The sequence below is a fragment of the Narcine bancroftii genome, chromosome 12 (genome assembly GCF_036971445.1).
Source record: "Narcine bancroftii isolate sNarBan1 chromosome 12, sNarBan1.hap1, whole genome shotgun sequence".
NCBI classification, from domain to species: domain Eukaryota; kingdom Metazoa; phylum Chordata; class Chondrichthyes; order Torpediniformes; family Narcinidae; genus Narcine; species Narcine bancroftii.
The window spans coordinates 3,098,214-3,116,889 of NC_091480.1; the positions used below are offsets into that span (position 1 = coordinate 3,098,214).

An 18,676-nucleotide genomic window follows, 5' to 3' on the forward strand; every position below is an offset into this window, starting at 1 on the left:
CCCAACCCCCCCACCCTTTATTTGGATGGCCACCTGGTTCTTGCTATTCCTGACCAAGGGTTGGAGCCTGCTGATTGCTTTCCACAGATGCAGCCTGGCCCGTTGTTCCTCCAGTACCATGTGTTACTTGAAGATTCTGGGGGAAAAGAGCTGACCATTTCTGGAACTGAGGACTCAGAATCAGGGGTTACTTGTTTATGATGGTGATTAGAAGAAATCTCTGTTCTCTGGAGGTCATGACGTTGGCATCACTACCGTGCTATGAGGGTAGAAACAGACATTTGAACTGTAAGGGAGTCAGGAATCAAAGAACATGGAAGAGCAGCAGGAAAATGAGTTGAAAGCAGATCAAGTATGATCCAAAAAATATGTAATGGCATTCCCGGAGTTGTTGTGACTCACAGAATCCCTTTATAAACAACAAAAGGAGAATTCTAATTAAAGACACAATGTTGGAGAAACTAAGCAGGTCAAACACTGTACTTGACATAGCAAAGATACATTTCGGGCTTGAGGCTCAAGATTATTCCCAACGCCTGCCTTTATTTTTCTCATACTTTGACGAAGGGCCCTATGGTAAACCACTGTTATGCTTTGATTGGCTGCTGCCAACTGGACACTCCTCCTGAGATTGATCTCACTCATAGTCCCTTGTATGCTCCCCTTTCTCTTTGCTTCGATCAGTCAATAAGGTTGATGGTTGTTCCAGTCTTTAGTTAATGAAACCTTGATAGTTTCACAACATCCGCCTTTTGTGATTATTGATGATACGTCCATTTTATTAACTAAAATTTTCAAAAAAACATGGAACCTGAAACCTGAGAAGTTTGACATCGACCCTCGGTCACCAGATGCTCCAAGCACATTCAAGCTTTGGCTACACTGCTTTGAAAACTTCCTGACGGTGGCTGCAAATGCCATCGCCACGGATGCTAAAAGATTAAATCGTCTAGGATTGTATTCACTCGAGCTCAGAAGAATGAGAGGAGATCTTATAGAAACATATAGGATTATGAAGGGTATGGATAAGATAGATGTAGGAAGGTTTTTTGAGCTGGCTGGGGAAACTAAAACGAGACGACGCAGTCTCAAGATTCGGGGGAGTAGATTTAGGACAGAGATGAGGAAAAATAGTTTTTCCCATAGAGTAGTGAATGTTTGGAATTCTCTAACCAGGAAAGTGGTTGAGGCTGCCTCATTAAACATATTTACAATTTGGTTAGATAAATTTTTACATGATAGAGGAATTAGGAGATATGGGGAGAAGGCAGGTAGGTGGAGTTAGGTCATAAATTAGATCAGCCATGATCGTATTGAATGGCGGAGCAGGCTCGATGGGCCATTTTTGGCCTTCTCCTCTTCCTACATCCAATGTTCCTATGTTCCTACTCCTCTCGCGTGTTTGGCCCCAGGTGTTTCCGATGATCAGCGATGCCAGCTTGTACCAAGCAGCTATGAAGATTCTCAAGGCCCAGTATCACAGGAAAGTTAATGAGGTCTACACCAGGCATCTCCTGTCCACCAGAAAACAGCGACCTGGTGAGTCAATCGCCAAGTACCTGCAGGCCCTCCGCATCCTGTGTAGAGCGTGCATCTGTAAGGCTGTGTTGGCCACCCAGAACACAGAGGACCTCATCAGAGACGCGTACAAAGTCAGTATACGTTCCTGGTACACATGGCAATGGCTATTGGAGCAAAAACCTCTCAATCTGCAAAGGGAAGTTGAACTTACAGAGACACTGGAGGTGGCCTTTCAGAACTCCGATGATTATTCGGCCGCCTGGTCGCCACAGGCACCATTATCCTGAGGTGGGGCATCATCCTGCCCCAGGAGTATCTGGTCCCCTACTGCACCACTCCTCTAGTGATCTGACCTCAGCTGCTGTTGGGGGAGATCCCTCCAAGTGCTATTTTTGTGGGCATGGTCAGCATCCGAGGAAACGCTGCCATGCCAAAGATGCACTGTGCTCCAGGTGCAGGAAAAAGGGGCATTTCGCCACAGTTTGCCAGTCCATATCATCCATGAAATCTACCAGCATTGCATGTGGACAATCGCCACTATGGGCTGTGAGATCGTCACCTTTTTCTCTGTACACCAGCGATGCCATATGCGAATCATGTGGGCAACCATTTGGAGTGTGCGTCAAATGCCATCTTCCCAGGCATACGATACTTCGAGGGGTCAAGGCCAGCCATCTTAGGGCTGAGGGCAGCCACCTCGGGTGCGGTCCCAGTCATTATGTGGAAAGTTAAAATCCCCGAATTTCACAACGTTATGTCTGCTATCTCTCTAGAGATTTGCTCCTCCAATTCTCACTGACTATTGGGTGGTCTATAATGCAACCCCATGAGTGTGGTCAGACCTTTCCCGTTCCTCAGCTCCACCCACATAGCCTCATTAGATGAGCCCTCTGGTCTGTCCTATCTGAACACAGAGGTGATATTTTCCCTGACGAACTGGCTGGGCCATGGAAGGCAAAGGGGAACAGTAAAGGCTGTTATTTTGGCTGGAGGACTGTGACCAATGGTGTTCTGCAGGTATTGGTATAGAAAAAAAACTTTTGTTTTAATATAAATATAAAACTTTGGTTAGGCCACATTTCGAATGCTGTGTGCAAATCTGGTCACCTCATTATAGGAAGAATGTGGAGGCTTTGGAAAGGGTGCAAAAGAGGTTTACCAGGATGCTGCCTGGGTTAGAGTGTATGAGTTAAGGGGGAGAGGGGAATGTCAGAAGCTGAGAGGGATAGCTGATAGCATCTGGCCTCCCACACCAGTGCTTCTATGATGCCGAAGAGTCACATAGGAAGGACGAAAAGGAACCCTGCCCACAAATTTGCTGAAATAACTCAAGCCACATGGCCCTCTCACAACACTGCATGTTCCTGCATGTACTGACACTCAAAATATTCAGAGTCTTTCCAAAGCTTTTAAAAACAATTATGAATTGAAATTCTTTAAAGAGTTAAAAATTAAGTAGATAAAGGATTGATGTACACTCATATATTTGGAAAAAAAAATCCCAATGAACACCAGGAGGCATTTCTTTCCAATCAAGTCATCAGCGCTGTAGTTTCTGCATTGGGTCCAAGTCCACGGGATACTGATGCAGGTCCCTCACCGGCAGGCATGGGGACTTGCTGCAACTCTGGGCTGCCTGAGTTGTTCATGTGGGATGGCTGCTGGGCTCAGTGAATTAGCAAGTGTCGGAACAACAGCTGAGAATCACGTTTTACTACAAGACATCCACAAGGATTTATTGACAGTTCCACAGACTAATACTCTCACATTGCCTTGGCATTAGATTTACAAGATCTGCAGTTGAAATAATTCAGCATCGCTTCAGGAAATCTCTCTGCAGTCCAGCACACTTCCACCATTCTTATTCTCATTTTGTGAGCACCTCATGCTTAATTTGTAACCATGTTTGGATTTCTTGCTTTTTTTTTTAATATACCACTTCTGGAGTGAATCCATCTTGGACACCATTCTCTCCTTTTCCAAGCCCAGTTCTCTGGCCATGCTGTCAGTAACCTCACATTGAATGCTTTATTTTGGCTTTTTAAACATGTTTTCATCCACTTTCCTTGACTTTAGAAATGGTTGTATTATCCTGTTCATTTTAAAAGCTGCCTTCTTCCTCCTCTTATTCCCTATTGAATCACATTGGCTTCTGCTATTTTTAATGTGTTATTGTTTTCAATTGCATGTTCCCCATTACTTCCACTGGGGCTGAAGGAGACTGCCAACTCCCTGGAGCCTTTTCTGCTTTAACTTTGAACACACCCTCAGTTCTTCAGCGCCTCGGTTCTAATTTCTGCTTTAACTCTTGATCTCTTAAATCCTCGACAGGCCAGCATGGTTAGTGTGGTGGTTAGCCCAATGTGATTACAGTGCCAGTGACCAAGGTTTAAATCTGTCGCTGTCTGTGAGGAGTTTGAATGTTCTTCCCATGTCTGTCTGGGTTTCCTCCGGGTGTTCCAGTTTCCACCCACATTCCAAAGACATACAGAGTTAGTAGGTTAATCGGTCACTTGGATGTATTTTGGTGGCACAGGTTTCGTGGGCTGAAAGGCCTGTTACTGTGCTGTATCTCCAAATTAAAACTCGATTCACTTCAGTTTTCCTAACTCCAGTTCTCCAACCATCCCCAGTTTTTTGGAGGAGGGTTTAAGGTTTCCATCTTTTCACTCTCATCTAAGTTTAACATTTCTGGATTCCCTGTCCATCTCATCAAATCCTGACTTATTACAAACACCACCAACACATCATCCCTCAATTTCTCATACACAAGGGAATACTTGAACAAAGTTCCTGCAATCTGCCCTAAGAGTTCCCCTTTGAACCCAGATATTATTCTCTCTCCACTCCAAGAAAAGTAAACTTGTAGGTTGAGCCAGTGGTGAAGAAGGCATCCAGGTGCCACCACCTGCTCATCTATGGCTTGCTCAGCCTCCTGAATGATCCTGACTCCAGCTCCTTAATATGCACTTTCAGGAGCTGGAGTTGGATGCACTTCCCTCAGGTAGAGTCACCAGGGAACCCGTCAGATTCCATGCACCTCCGCATCCTACAGGAGGAGTATTCCACTGCCACGTCTGCCTTCACTCCTGCAGGTTCTATGGGCAACCAAGACCAAATCAGCAAGAATGAAAAGAAAAATATACTCTTCTTACCTTTGTTTGCCTCAGCATTTTCTCGCCAAAGCCTCTCGAGACAAAGAATCTAACTTCCTGATATGACTCGAGCACCCACTCCAACAATGGCTGTTTGTGGTGATACGACCACTAGCCGACTGCAGGGGGCGATCTCTGTACCTGCAGAAGGACCACCTGAGGAGTGTCAATCAGCTGACCCGAATAGAAGCCTGAGCCGGCCCTTCCTGAGCCAGTCCCTCAGGAGCCACCAGACTTTTAGCTGAATAAAGCCTGTAGTACAGTTTTTTGTGTTTTGTGTCTGCTTGCTGCTACCACAGCACGTCACTCTGCTCCATTCAACCCAATCTCTTTTATGATTTGAGAAAACCCCTGTGAAAGAAGAAAGAACTCACCACATTTGGTGGAGTGTCCGCCTTCCCTCCCTGCTGCTCATGCACTGATGCTTCCTGGGTTTTCCCACTGGTGGGGCTTCTTATAGGAAAGAATATTATTGTAAAATCTCGACCTGTTTCTCACCTGCACCTCCTCGCTGAAGCCCCTGAAGCCAAAGCCGAGAGCTTCCACTCCGACACTAGCACATTCACGTGGATTGATTTGAAGGGACATGGAAGTTGGTAAGAGCATAAGGAATAGAAGCAGCAGTCGACGATCTGGCCTGTCATGTCTATTCCACCATTCAACAAGATCGTAGCTGACCTGGTCGTGGTCTCACCTCCACCTTCCTGCCTTTTCCCCATAAATCTTAATTATCAACAATGCAAAACACCTCATTAACTCTGTCCCAGTAAAATATATTTACCGAGGAAGTCTCTACTGCTTCACTGGACAGCCAATTGCACTAATTCATCACTCTCTGGGAAAAGCAGTTCTTGCTTATCCATCCTAAATCTACACCCCAAATCTTGAAGCTAAGGCCCTTCATTCTAGTTTCACCTACCAGTAGAAACAACTTACCCACCTTTATCTGGTCTATCCCTTACATAATTTAATAAAATTCTATCATTATTCTGAATTCTAATGAGTACAGTCCCAGACGATTCAATCTCTCCTCATAGGCTAATGCCCTAGTCTCTGGAATCAACCAAGTGAACTTCCTCTGAGCTGCCTCTAAACTCAGTACATCCTTCGTAAGGAAACCAGAACCTCACACAGTATTCCAGGTATAGCCATACCAGTACTTTGAGGAATTTCCCTGCTCTTCAATTCAATCCCTCCAGCAAGGATAGCCAACATTCCATTTGCCTTCTTGATAACCTGCTGCACCTGCAAACCAACTTTTGCGATTCATTCAGAAGCATTCCTAGGTCTCCTTGCAGAACAGCATGCTGCATTCTTTCAACATATAAATAATATATTCTTATCTTCGAGTTTCCTTCCAAATTGGAGAACCTCACATTTACCAACATGATACTCCATCTGCCTGACCCTTGCCCACTCACTTATTTAGATCTCTCTGCAGACTCTCTGTATTCTTGGCACAATTTGTTTTTCCACTTAATTTAGTGTTGTCTAAACTTAGATGCAGAGATTGTCCAGATTGTTAAGGTGTATCTTGAATATTAGCGGGCCCAGTACTGACTTCAGTATTGCCAACCAGAGAAACATCCCTTTATCCCATCTCTGTGCATTCTGTTAGTCAAACAATCTTCCATCCATGCAAATACAATACCCCAACTCCCTGCTTCATCATATTTTGGTTAAGTCTTTCATTAAAGGCCTTCTGGAAATATAAGTGTATAACATTCACCTGATCCCCTCTATACCATCATTATGCCATCAAACAACTCCAGTAAATTGATCAAACATGACCTGCTCTTCCTCATTCCATCTTCATCTCCCTGATGGGAAAATTTCTATCCAAATGTCTCACTATTTCTGAATAAAAGCTTCAGGCATTTTCCAAACTACACACTGATCTATAGTTACCTAGCTTTTGCCTTCTTTTTTTAAAAATTGGGGTGTGACATTTGTTGTCTTTCAATCCACCAGGACCTGTCTCGAATCCAGAAAGCTTTGGTAAATCACTACAACTGTCTCCACTATAACTTCTACTGTTTCTTTCAGTCCCCGAGGAAGAGTACACTGGTCATTTATGCACTGAGAGGCTGTGCTTAGTGTGTAGTGGCCATTGGGAGCCCCAATGTGTCCATTATGTGGATGAGGAAGCAAGTGTAATTCTTCCAAGCCGTGTGGCCGAATAAGTGGTGAGGAGTGGGTAGGTTGCCTTTGGGGAAGATGAAGAACAGTTGGGTTAAAAGGTGAGACGTGGGTAACATCAAACATGGAATAACATAAGGCCACTGATTTTTGTGGAAAAAGGACTTTTTAAATAGCAAGAGATTGAAAAGTGTTCAGGGGGAACTGAATATCATGTATATTAATCACTGGAAGTTACATGCAGAATCAGCAAGCAATTGAAAAGACCTTGAGGGTCTTATTACAAGAAGATTTGAGTTCAAGAGACAAAGGTGTCTTGCTTGAAATCTACAGAGCTCTGCTAAGATCAGATTTGGAATATTGTGTTTATGTCGGATCTTTATCTTGAAGGAAAGTCAAAAAATCTCTGGATAGAGGCAGAGCACAAAAGTGTGCAGACACGTGGTTGAAGTAAAAACATAACGCTGGAGAAACTCAGGCAGTCAAGCAGTGCACTTTATATAGTAAAGATAAAGATTCATAACCAACGTTTCAGGCTTCAGGCCTTCATCAAGCTACAAGCAAATTGTACGCCGGTACCCAAACTCCCATTTGATTATTTTTGGTTACGTATCTTTAGTTTTGCTGTATAAAGTAATCTGCTGAGTTTCTCCAGTCTGGATAGAGTTCTAGGTCAGGCGTTTGCCTGTGAGGAAAAAAAAATTAAGCAGACCATTCTGGTATCTAGAGTTTGGAAGACTAAGAGGTGATTTCATAGAAATGTACAACATTCATGCAGGATTTGATAACATGGATGTTGAGTTGATGTCTGCATGGTTGTGGCAGCTGTAACCACAAGTCACAGCTTTATTTTAAAATAAGGGTCAGCTGATTAGGACAAAGAAAGGACAATTTGTTCATCTTGGGGACATCACCTCAATGTTCAGGGAAGTAGATTTAGGACGGAGATGAGGAGGAACTACTTTTCCCAGAGGGTGGTGAATCTGTGGAATTCGCTGCCCATTGAAACCATGGAGGTGACCTCAGAAAATATATTGAAGACAAAGTTTGATAGATTTTTACACAGTAGGGGAATTACAGGATATGGGAAAAAGGCAGGTCAGTGGAGATGAGTCTATCATCAGATCATCCATGATCTCATTAAATGGTGGAGCAGGCTCGACAGGCCAGATGGCCAATTCCTGCCCCTACTTCTTATGTTCTTGTTCAACCAGAAAAGAGTGAACATTTGAAAATCTCTGCAGAAGGCTGTGGTGATTCGGTCACTGTGTAAACTAAATTTGAGAGGAATCAAGGGATGTACAGCTGGACAGCAAAGAGGTCTAGAGGTAAAAGACAAGCCTGGCTGTAATCAAGCAGAAGAGCAGGTCCAAGCCAAATTATCTTCCTCAAAACTTATTTCTTATGCAATTATCTTTTTCATTAGAATCTTCTAGAACAAGGATTACCCGATCCATTCATGAATGGAGGCCTGTCAAGTGGTGTTCCTCAGGGATGTGTGTTGGGGCCATTGTTGTTTGTTGTCTATATAAATGACCTCGATGATAATGTGGAGAATTGGATCAGCAAGTTTGCTGATGAGACAAAGATCGGGGGCGTCATGGACCATGAGGAAGATTTTCAAAGCTTGCAGATGGATCTGGACCAGCTGGGAAATTGGGCCAGTAAATGGTTGATGGAATTTAATGCAGGTAAGTGTGAAGTGTTGCACTTTGGAAGAACGAATCAGGGTAGGATGTACACAGAAAATGTTAGGCCATTGAGGAGTGTGGAGGAGCAGAGATCTGGGAATACGTATACATTGTTCCCTGAAGGTGGCATCATATGTGGACAGGGTTGTAAAGAAAGCATTTGACATCTTAGCCTTTATAAATCAAAGTACTGAGTATAGGAATTGGAATGTTATATTGAAGTTATTCAAGTCATTGGTGAGGCCGCACTTAGAATATTGTGTGCAGTTCTGGTCGCCCAGCAGCAGGAAAGATATCAATAAGATTGCAGAGATGATTTACTAAGATGTTGTTGGATCTTCAGGAGTAGAGTTACCGAGAAAGATTAAACAGGTTAAGACAATATTCCTTGGAATGAAGAAGGATGAGGGGAGACTTGATAGAGGTTTATAAGATTATGAGGGGTACAGACAGAGTAGATGTGAGTAGGATGTTTCCACTTAGATTGAGGGAGATAAAAACACAAGGTCATAGCTTTAGGCTGAAAGGGGAGAGGTAAAAGGGGAACATTGGGGAAAGTTTTTCACTCGGAGAGTGGTAGGAGTGTGGAATGAGCTGCCATCTGATGTAGTAAATGCAGATTCAATCAAGTTTTAAAAATAAATTGGATAAATTCATGGAAAGGAGAGGTCTGGACGGTTATAGAATGAGAATAGGTCAATGGGACTAGCTAGTCTTATTGGTCGACTCAGACCAGAAGGGTTGAATGGTCTATTCTTCTGTGCTGTAACGTTCCAAGGTTCTATTGTGAGTTCCATGAAGAACTTAACCCTTTGTTATGGAGTTCTTTCCCAATACACCATTAAATGTTGGCTGAGATTAACATCTCATTTCTTTACTGAGGATTTCAACTGCAAGACATCATCTGAAGCTTCTCACTCACCAATAGGTTCCACAGTGCTCTTCACCACCCACCTCGGAGAAGCTGTTGGGATCCCTGTGAAAATGAACATTGAGAGGTGCCACCTTGAGAACAACTTGGAATCAAAGCACTGAACACCCTTAACACCAGTAGGACAGAGAATTAAAAATACAGAAATGACACAGATTTCTTCTATCACCAGTTGATTCAATCTGTAAACGTACCACTGTACTTGGATTTACACCATTTGCTGGAAATCAGAGTTGCATACAAGAAATCAGAGCAAGAAAGGAGTTACACCCACAAAGGGAGTGAGTGTCCACACAAAGGGAAAAAGTGAGTGAACAGCCCTGGGAGGTGAGGGGGAGAGAGAGAGAGCGAGGGAGAGAGAGAGAGCGAGGGAGAGAGAGAGAGCGAGGGAGAGAGAGAGAGCGAGGGAGAGAGAGAGAGCGAGGGAGAGAGAGAGAGAGCGAGGGAGAGAGAGAGAGCGAGGGAGAGAGAGAGAGCGAGGGAGAGAGAGAGAGCGAGGGTAGCGAGGGAGAGAGAGGGAGCGAGGGAGAGAGAGGGAGCGAGGGAGAGAGAGAGAGCGAGGGAGAGAGAGAGAGCGAGGGAGAGAGAGAGAGCGAGGGAGAGGGAGAGGGGGGGGAGCGCGAGGGAGGGAGGGGGAGCGCGAGGGAGGGAGGGGGAGCGCGAGGGAGGGAGGGCGCGAGGGAGGGAGGGCACGAGGGAGGGAGGGCGCGAGGGAGGGAGGGCGCGAGGGAGGGAGGGCGCGAGGGAGGGAGGGCGCGAGGGCGCGAGGGAGGGAGGGCGCGAGGGAGAGCGGGCGCGAGGGAGAGAGAGCGCGAGGGAGAGAGAGCGCGAGGGAGAGAGAGCGCGAGGGAGAGAGAGCGCGAGGGAGAGAGAGCGCGAGGGTGAGAGAGCGCGAGGGTGAGAGAGCGCGAGGGACAGAGAGAGCGAGGGACAGAGAGCGCGAGGGACAGAGCGCGCGAGGGACAGAGCGCGCGAGGGACAGAGCGCGCGAGGGACAGAGAGCGCGAGGGAGAGAGAGCGCGAGGGAGAGAGAGCGCGAGGGAGAGAGAGCGCGAGGGAGAGAGAGCGCGAGGGAGAGAGAGCGCGAGGGAGAGAGAGCGCGAGGGAGAGAGAGCGCGAGGGAGAGATAGCGCGAGGGAGAGAGAGCGCGAGGGAGAGAGAGCGCGAGGGAGAGAGAGCGCGAGGGAGAGAGAGCGCGAGGGAGAGAGAGCGCGAGGGAGAGAGAGCGCGAGGGAGAGAGAGCGCGAGGGAGAGAGAGCGCGAGGGAGAGAGAGCGCGAGGGAGAGAGAGCGCGAGGGACAGAGAGCGCGAGGGACAGAGAGCGCGAGGGACAGAGAGCGCGAGGGACAGAGAGCGCGATGGACAGAGAGCGCGAGGGACAGTGAGCGCGAGGGACAGAGAGAGTGAGGGACAGAGAGAGAGTGAAGGACAGAGAGAGTGTGGGACAGAAAGTGAGGGATAGGGAGAGAGGGTGAGTGTCAGAGAGAGAGAGAGAGAGAGAGAGAGAAACAGGGTGAAGGAGGGTTGGAGAATTGAGGGGTGGGGTTGAAGGGTGAAGGAACGGCGATGAGGGCAGAGGGTGAGGGAAGAGGGTGAAGGAGGGGCGGTGAGGGTGGAGGGTGAAAGATGAGCAGTGAGGGGGGTGAGGGTGAAGGACAGGTGGTGAGGAAGAGGGTGGAGGGTGATGAAGGGGCAATGAGGGTGGAAGGTGAGGAAGGGAGGGTGAGGGCTGAGGTGAAGGAGGGGGTTGTGAAGGTGGAGGATGAAGGACAGGCGGTGAGGGGAGGGTAAGGGTGGAGGTTGAAGGATGGGCAGTTTGGGGGAGGGTGAAGAATGGGCAGTGAGGGTGGAAGGTGAGGGAGGGAGGGTGAGGATAGTGGGTGAAGGAGGGGTGGTGAGGGCGGAGAGTGAGGGAGGGTGAAGGTGGAGGATGAAGGAGGGGCAATGAGAGTGGAGGGTGAGGGAGGCAGTATGAGGATGGTGGGTGAGGGTGGAGTGGAGGGCAGAGGGTAAAGGGTGAAGGATGAGCCATGAAGGGAGGGTGAAGGCAGAGTGTAAGGGTGGGGTGTGAGGGTGGAGGATGAGGGAGGGCAGGGAGGGTGATGGTGGAGGGTGAAGGAGGGTGAGGATGGAGGGGGAAGGTGAAGGACAGGCGGTGAGGGGGAAGGTGAGGGAGGGTGAAGAACAGGTGGTGAGAGTGGAGGGTAAGGGAGGGTGAAGGAGGGGCAGTGAGGGTGAGGGAGGGAGGGTGAGAGCGGAGAGTGAGGGAGGGAGGGTGAAGGACAGGTGGTGAGGGTGGAGAGTGAAGTATAGGCGGTGAGGGTAGAGAGTGGAGGGGCGGTGAGGGTGAGGGATGGAGGGTGAGGGTAGAGATGGAGGGAGGGTGAGGGTGGAAATGGAGGGAGGGTGAGGGTGGAGATGGAGGGAGGGTGAGGGTGAAGGAGGGGCAGTGAGGGTGGAGGGTGAAGGAGGGGCAATGAGGTGGAGGGTGAGGGAGGGAGGATGAGGGCGGAGGGTGAAATGTGGGCAGTTTATGTTGAATCTGAGTGTAGTCCTGGTTGTTGTTGGGTTCCCGTTTATCCATCTGAATGAAACTCCCTCACTTGTTTGAGCCCCGAGTGGAACCGGCCATGCTAGAACCAGCAGGAAGCTCTGTTCTACTCCTGGATTTTTTTCACCAGTTTGCTAAGAGCTTGATATAGGACTGTGTCAATTAGCCACGGGAGGAGATTAAAAGAATGGTTTGATTCCAAGCTCATGGAGGGTCTTCACAAGTCGGGAGGTAATTGAGTGGGAAGTAGTTTGATGGGGTGTCTGTGGAAAGGGCCATGGCTGTGGGGGAGGATCCGGGGATAAAAGGGTTGTCCTATCAGGAGGGGAGACTCGATTGCTTTGGTCTGTATGGTAACATCAGGGGGGTTTGACAAGGTAGACGTTAAGATAATTCCACCAGTGAGAGAGTCATAAACAAGAGGACGTATTCAGAAGTTAAGGGCCAGTCATTTAAAACTGAAGTGCGTGGACAATTCTCCCAGAGACTTCTGGAATTTTCTGGCATGAGGATGATGCTGGCAGGATTATTAGATTAATTTCAGAGGGAGAGAAATAAACACCTGAAAGATTGAGGGTCATCGGGAACTGGCGCACGCATGAGTGGAGGGTAGTAGACGTCGGCCATGACCCTATTCAATGGTGGCACAGGCTTAAGGGGCTGAATGGCCTCTGCTCTTCATTTATTTTCTAGGTTGCTTGATTGAATGGGTTGTTGGAGCTGGGACTGGGAAGAGTTCTAGGGGGTTGTAAGAAGAGATTCAGTCGAGAGTGGTAGATACTGTGCAGGGATATTGTCAATGAGGTGAGAAGAGATTTAATAGCTGGTTAATGCTGGGCCTGGGTTAGTAACCATAGGCAGTGAAAGGAAACAATGAGTGGCTGGAGTCTGAGAGAAGGTTGGGGAGAAGATTCATTGCGAGTCTGGGAGCATGAAAAGGCTCAGCCTCTGGCTTGAGATGAATCACCAAAATAGAAAATCTTGCTGTTTAATTAGTCAGATGTTCAGACATTAATATTACTCTCACTGCAAACAATGATTGAGCAACTGTAAAGTACCAGTGAGGTACCAGCCCCCAATCAGAGCTGCTTCGGACAGCAATGTGTCCACTGTATGGTCGGAAATGTTTGACGAAGTACAAGATGCAACTGGGACCTCATGGATAGCCAAGCTTCGACAGTGTTCAGCAAAGATCTGCACGCAATATGAACTGGAATAAAAGTGCATGGAATGTTGGGAATGTTGGAAGCTTTTGAAAAATAATGTCATGTCACTTTGATTTTTGATGATTTTGAATCATAGTCAAGGTTGGCCAAGAATGAGGAGGTTTTGATTGTTGGAAAGAATTGGGAATCCTTTGGGAAATGAGCTGCAGTGAATGGTCCATCAACATGGCCATTAAACAAAATCCAAGATTGAAGAAGGAAATAGCAGAGCACAGCTCTGATGTGGAAAGCTGTTGGGTCAGCGTCTGGATACTGCAGCAGTGGGATGCAAATTACAAGTGAACAGAGTAATGTTACACAGCTGAGGCATGAGGTACAGCCAACGTATTAGGTCGACCAGCAATGGTGTGGCAAAATCAATTCACAACTGATTCCATAAAGATATTCAAACTCTTGGAAACAGTGACCCAGACATCGTATTGATGTTTTAAAAAAAACACAGATTAAAAGAGCATCTTGTCGGCTGAGCTCCCCACATTCCAACAGCATTCACATGACAGAACTGTCCAGGAGTGCAATTCCTCCCATATCTCTCATCATGACGGAGAATGGAAGTGATCAGGATGGAAAAGGAATGAGATCATAGAGGAAATTTGGGAAAGAGTAAAGAGATGATCAGCGGTGCAGGTCGAACTGTGCATGCAACCATTGGGAGAAAGAGAGAAATTTATGTCTCAGGGACAGAATTGGGAGTAGAGCCAGGAATCCTGAGAACATTAGGGTGGGAGGAGTATTAACAAGAACAATTTAAGGGAAGTCGTTTCCACTGGGAGGTGAGACTAGGACTAGAGGACATGAGCCTCAAGAAATGGGTTTGTCTATGTAGCGTAGAGATTCTATTCTTTTTTTCCCTTCCATAGTACACAACCTCGCATTTACCAAGCCACAATGTGTTCCAACTACTCTATGTTCAATGTTCTAGGTTTCTGCTGGTGGTGAATCTGTGGAATCCAGTCAGCTGTGAAGGCAGTCTTTGGGTAGGTTGAAGTGGAGATTGATGGGTTCTTGATTAGTAAGGGCATGAAAGGTCATGGGGAGGCAGGAAAATGAGGTTGAAAGGAAGAATGTATCAGCCATATTCGAATGGTGATGCAGACATGATGAGCCAAATGGCCTCATTCTGTTCCTATCACTTATGATTAGAGGGTGTGAGCTATGGGGAGAGATGGGACAAACGGGCTGTTTTCTCTGGAGCATAGGAGCCTGTGTGGAGATCTGATAGAGGTGTATCAAATCATGAAAAGCATTGACTGGGTGGACATTTTTCCCATGGTAATAGCAGTACCTGCTATAGGACATGCATTCAAAGTGAGAGGGAGGACATTTAAGGAAGATGTGTGGGCCAAATATTTTACATATAGGGTGGTGGGTGCATGGAACAAGCTGCCAGAAGTCATGGTGGGAGCAGATACAATAATGGCATTGAAGAAGCTTCTAGATACACACGAGAATGCAAAGGGAATGGAGGGAAAGTAGCACCTTTCCAGTTCAGGCACTTGGGCTGAAGGGCCTGTTCCTGTACTGTTTGGTGTAGACTGGTTCAGAAGACTAGGCCACATGGAATCCACACTGATTTGGTGGATTCAATCCAAAATTGGTGTGTTCATAGATGACATAGGGTTGTGGTGGAAGGGTGTTCATTGGAGTAGAGCCGTTCTGCCCTCCACACAATGGGAAAGATGTGGAAGCTTTGAAGAGGTATCGACCACTGCCCTATGCCCATCAATCATCTTTGTCAATGCCGCAAAAAACTCAAATAGGCCTGTAAGACAAGATCTGCCTTGCACAAAGCCATGCTAACTATCCCTCATCAGTTGGTACTTTTCCAGAGGTGAGTAATCCTATCACTAAGGATCTTCTCCAATAATTCCTTAATGCATAGCTCGCTGGCATAGAATTTCTGCTGCGTCCCAATAGCCCCTCTTCAATAAGAGAACAACTTTAGTTATTCTCCAGTTCTGTAGGACTTCGCTTGTGGCCAGAGATGATACAAACATCACTATCAAAGTTTCGGCAATCTCCTTTCTTGCCTCTCTCAATAACTTGGGATAGATCCGGTTGAGCTCTGAAGAGTGATCTATGTTAAAAAATCTTCTAAATACTCCACAACTCCTCCTCCTTGATATCTACATGCCTGAGAATGGCAGCATTGCCCCTCCCTGCTCTCACTCTCCTCCACATCCTTCCCCATTTCCTCTGGCTCTAAGCATACATTCTGCATTGCCCTTGAGTGGTCTTACCTTCTCCTCAGCGAGCCTATTGCTTTCCATGTGTATAAAATGTTTTGGGGTTCTCTAGAATGCTATTTACCAAGGAAATGTCAAGCCCCCTTCAAGCCTCCACAATGCCTGCTTCAATCTTTCCTCTTACTCTATTACTTTAATCTCCACACCTTGAAGGGCTCCAGACCGAAACATCGGTTCTGTATCTTTACCCTTGCTACATGAAGGCACTATTTGACCTGTTGAGTTTCTCCCCCATTTGTGTGTTTTTACTTTAATCTTTGGTTTCTTTTCTGATAAATTCCCAAAGCTCAGGTTTTACTACGTTTTTCAAGGTCTTGCTGAGAGATAAACCATGGGCCTAGACCACTCATCACTCGGCGACCATTCATTTGCATGAATACTACCCTCATCTATTTCATTCTCCTCACATTCCCATCAACACCTCTCAGATTCTACCACTCACCTGCACACTAGGAGCAACTTGTAGAAGCCAATGGTCATCATCTTTTTCCCCAGACTTGGAGAGGATTTAAGGTGAGAGGGGAAGATTTCATGGGGACTTGAGGGGAAATTTTTCACCTAGAAAGTGGTGGGTATGTGGAATGAGCTGCCAAAGCAAGCTGTTGATGGAGATGTAATGACAAAGTTTAGAAGACATTGAGAAAGGTATGTGGACATGAACGACTTAGATGGATAATGGTCAAACATAGAGGACTAGTGTACATAAATAACTTGGTTGGAATGAGTCATTTGGGCCAAATGATGTGTTTCCATGCTGTTTAACCCTATGACTCTTCTTTGGGATGTGGAAACCTGTAAGGTTACAGAAAGAGATCAAGATTGAATCAAGAGCCATGAGGCAACAGCTCTATTCATTTCATCTCAGTAGAAACTTCAGATCATTCTTCTTTGGATCTAATCATCTTTTATTCTTATCCATGGTTGGACTATATTTACTTTAGGTAACTGAGGTGCATTTGACTTTCAGTACATCTGTAACAAAGCATAAGAGATTATTGAACAAAGTTTGAGTGCACCATCCGGGCAGTGACTTACTGGGGTAGGTTGGAGATTTGGTCAGTGAACTGACACGAAAGGAATGAATGGGCTATTTTCAGGCTGAGAGGTAGGAAGTAATGGCTGGCCCCGTAGCTCATGCTGAGGTCCCACTTGTTCACAATCTCTCCCATTGATTTGGATGAAAGGACCCAAGGCTCTGTTGAAACCAAACTAAAGGGCAGTGTGGGCTGTGAGGGAAAGGCAGAGGCCTCAGACAAGAGTGAACAGTTAAAGAGAATGTGATGGAATATTACGAAGAAAATTTTGAGGAGAAAATAGTTTCAGTCACAGAATAATTTTTAAAGGATTTGAGAGTGAAGGGTAATGGTATTCAGAGGTAACTTGGTGTTCCTGTACATCACTTATTCTAAGTATAAACAATAAGAAAACAGTTTGTTAGCCTTTGTTTCAAAATGATTTTGTACCAGAGTAGAAATGTCTTGCTCCGATTAAATTATGCCTTGATGTAACTACATCTGGAATAGGGTGTAGAGATCTCAGCTCAACACTAACTTTCCTTCCTGAAGATCAACTTAAAAAGAAGAGAGTCACAAAGGTTAACCAGACTAATCCATTGGATAATGTTCATCATCAAGGCACAGCTGAAGCAATATTTGTAAGAATGAAACGTGAAAATACAAATCTCTCAATTAGCCTGCAAGAATGATGTTTCCCCTGGCTGGATGGTCTAGAATCAGGGGTGACGTTTCTCCTGGCTCCATGGTCTAGAATCGGGGTGACTTGCTTCCCCTGGCTGGGTGGTCTAGAATTGGGGGTGATGTTTCCCCTGGTTGAGTGGTCTAGAATCAGGAATAATGGAGCCATGGCATGGAAACAAGCTCTTTGTCCCAACTCATCCATATTGGCCACGTTGTCCACCTGAGCTAGTCCCATTTGGCCATGTTGGGCCCATATCCCAATAAACCTTTATTGTCCATGTTTTAATTATACCTCCCACTACTGCCTTCTTCAACAGCTCATTCCACATAGCCACCATTCTGGTCGGTAGGAAGGGCCTAAGCACCTGTCTTTATTGCCAGAATGGCAGTGGACAGGGTTAGTACCTTCCAGTTTCTAAGAGACCACATATGGGAAGATGTCTGCTGAAGACAAACATCAAGGGAATTGTGATGAAGGGACAAATATGCTTCTACTTTCTCATGACAAATTGGCATGTTGTCAGATACTTGATTAAACATCTACAGGAGCATTATGGAAAGTACACAGACTGGTTACATCATGGCCTCGTTTGGAGTGCCAGGAATGCAGAAGCTGCAGAAGGTCACAAACATGGACACAGACTCTGGCCTCCCATCCATTGCAGACATCTGTGTGTGGCGCTGCGTCAAGTAGACAGCCAACATTTTAACCTGGTCACAACCTCTTCTCACTGCTCCCTTCAGGCAGAAGGGAGAGAAGCCTGAAGACCAGTACCTCTAGGTTCATGAACATTATCAGGCCCTTGAGTATCCCTGTAGTCTCTTAATCCTGACCATGAACTACCCCAGGACCTCCAAAAGATCTGTCAGCATTACTGAAACATCACTTTTTTTTTGTTGCACTCACTCCAACTGGGAATATTGATCCATCCTTTTATATTTATCATCTATTTTTCTGTCTTGGCAAATTGTGGTAATTTAATGCACACAACTGATGGAGTATCTTGCGTACCTGTGTGACTGCCACAAGTAAGATTTTTGTTGCTCTATACATTTTACTTGTGTTCTTGACAATAAACTCTCATCAGGCATCACCTCCGTCACAGTTTCAGGATATGGGAATTGTCCACGTGATGGCCTTTTACTTCACATGGACACTGCGTGACCTGTTAAGTTTCTCCAGCAATGTCTTCAACCAATGGGTAATGAATCTTTGGAATTCACTTTCCAAGAATTTCAGTCACAGAATGTTGTAAAACAGAGAAAGGAAGGAATTTAAGGTCTTAAAGAAATTAAGAGATGTGGAATAAATGCAGAAAAGGTTTTTCTGAGGGAAAAGATAAAACAATTTTATTGAATGGTGTAGCTGGCAAGACCCCCTGTTATTTCAGACATGATTTAATCAACATTTGTGTGTATGAATTTTGTTTGCTTATTTTTCTGGTCTGATAGCTTTGAAGTTAAAAACCGATCAAAATCTAATGTATAGCTGTTCTGTAATCTTCTGTAGAAAGGCATG

General features: G+C 45.9%; 1 protein-coding gene across 2 annotated transcripts in view; it reads right to left on the bottom strand.

Moving 5' to 3' along the window:
- Positions 1–18,676, bottom strand: part of LOC138747454 (netrin-3-like) — a 108,129-nt gene that overhangs the window by 16,101 nt on the left and 73,352 nt on the right. For both annotated transcript variants that reach the window (XM_069906692.1, XM_069906691.1), the window contains one exon: positions 9,429–9,482. In XM_069906692.1, coding sequence (XP_069762793.1) covers positions 9,429–9,482 — 54 coding nt within the window. The remainder of the gene's footprint in view (positions 1–9,428; positions 9,483–18,676) is intronic.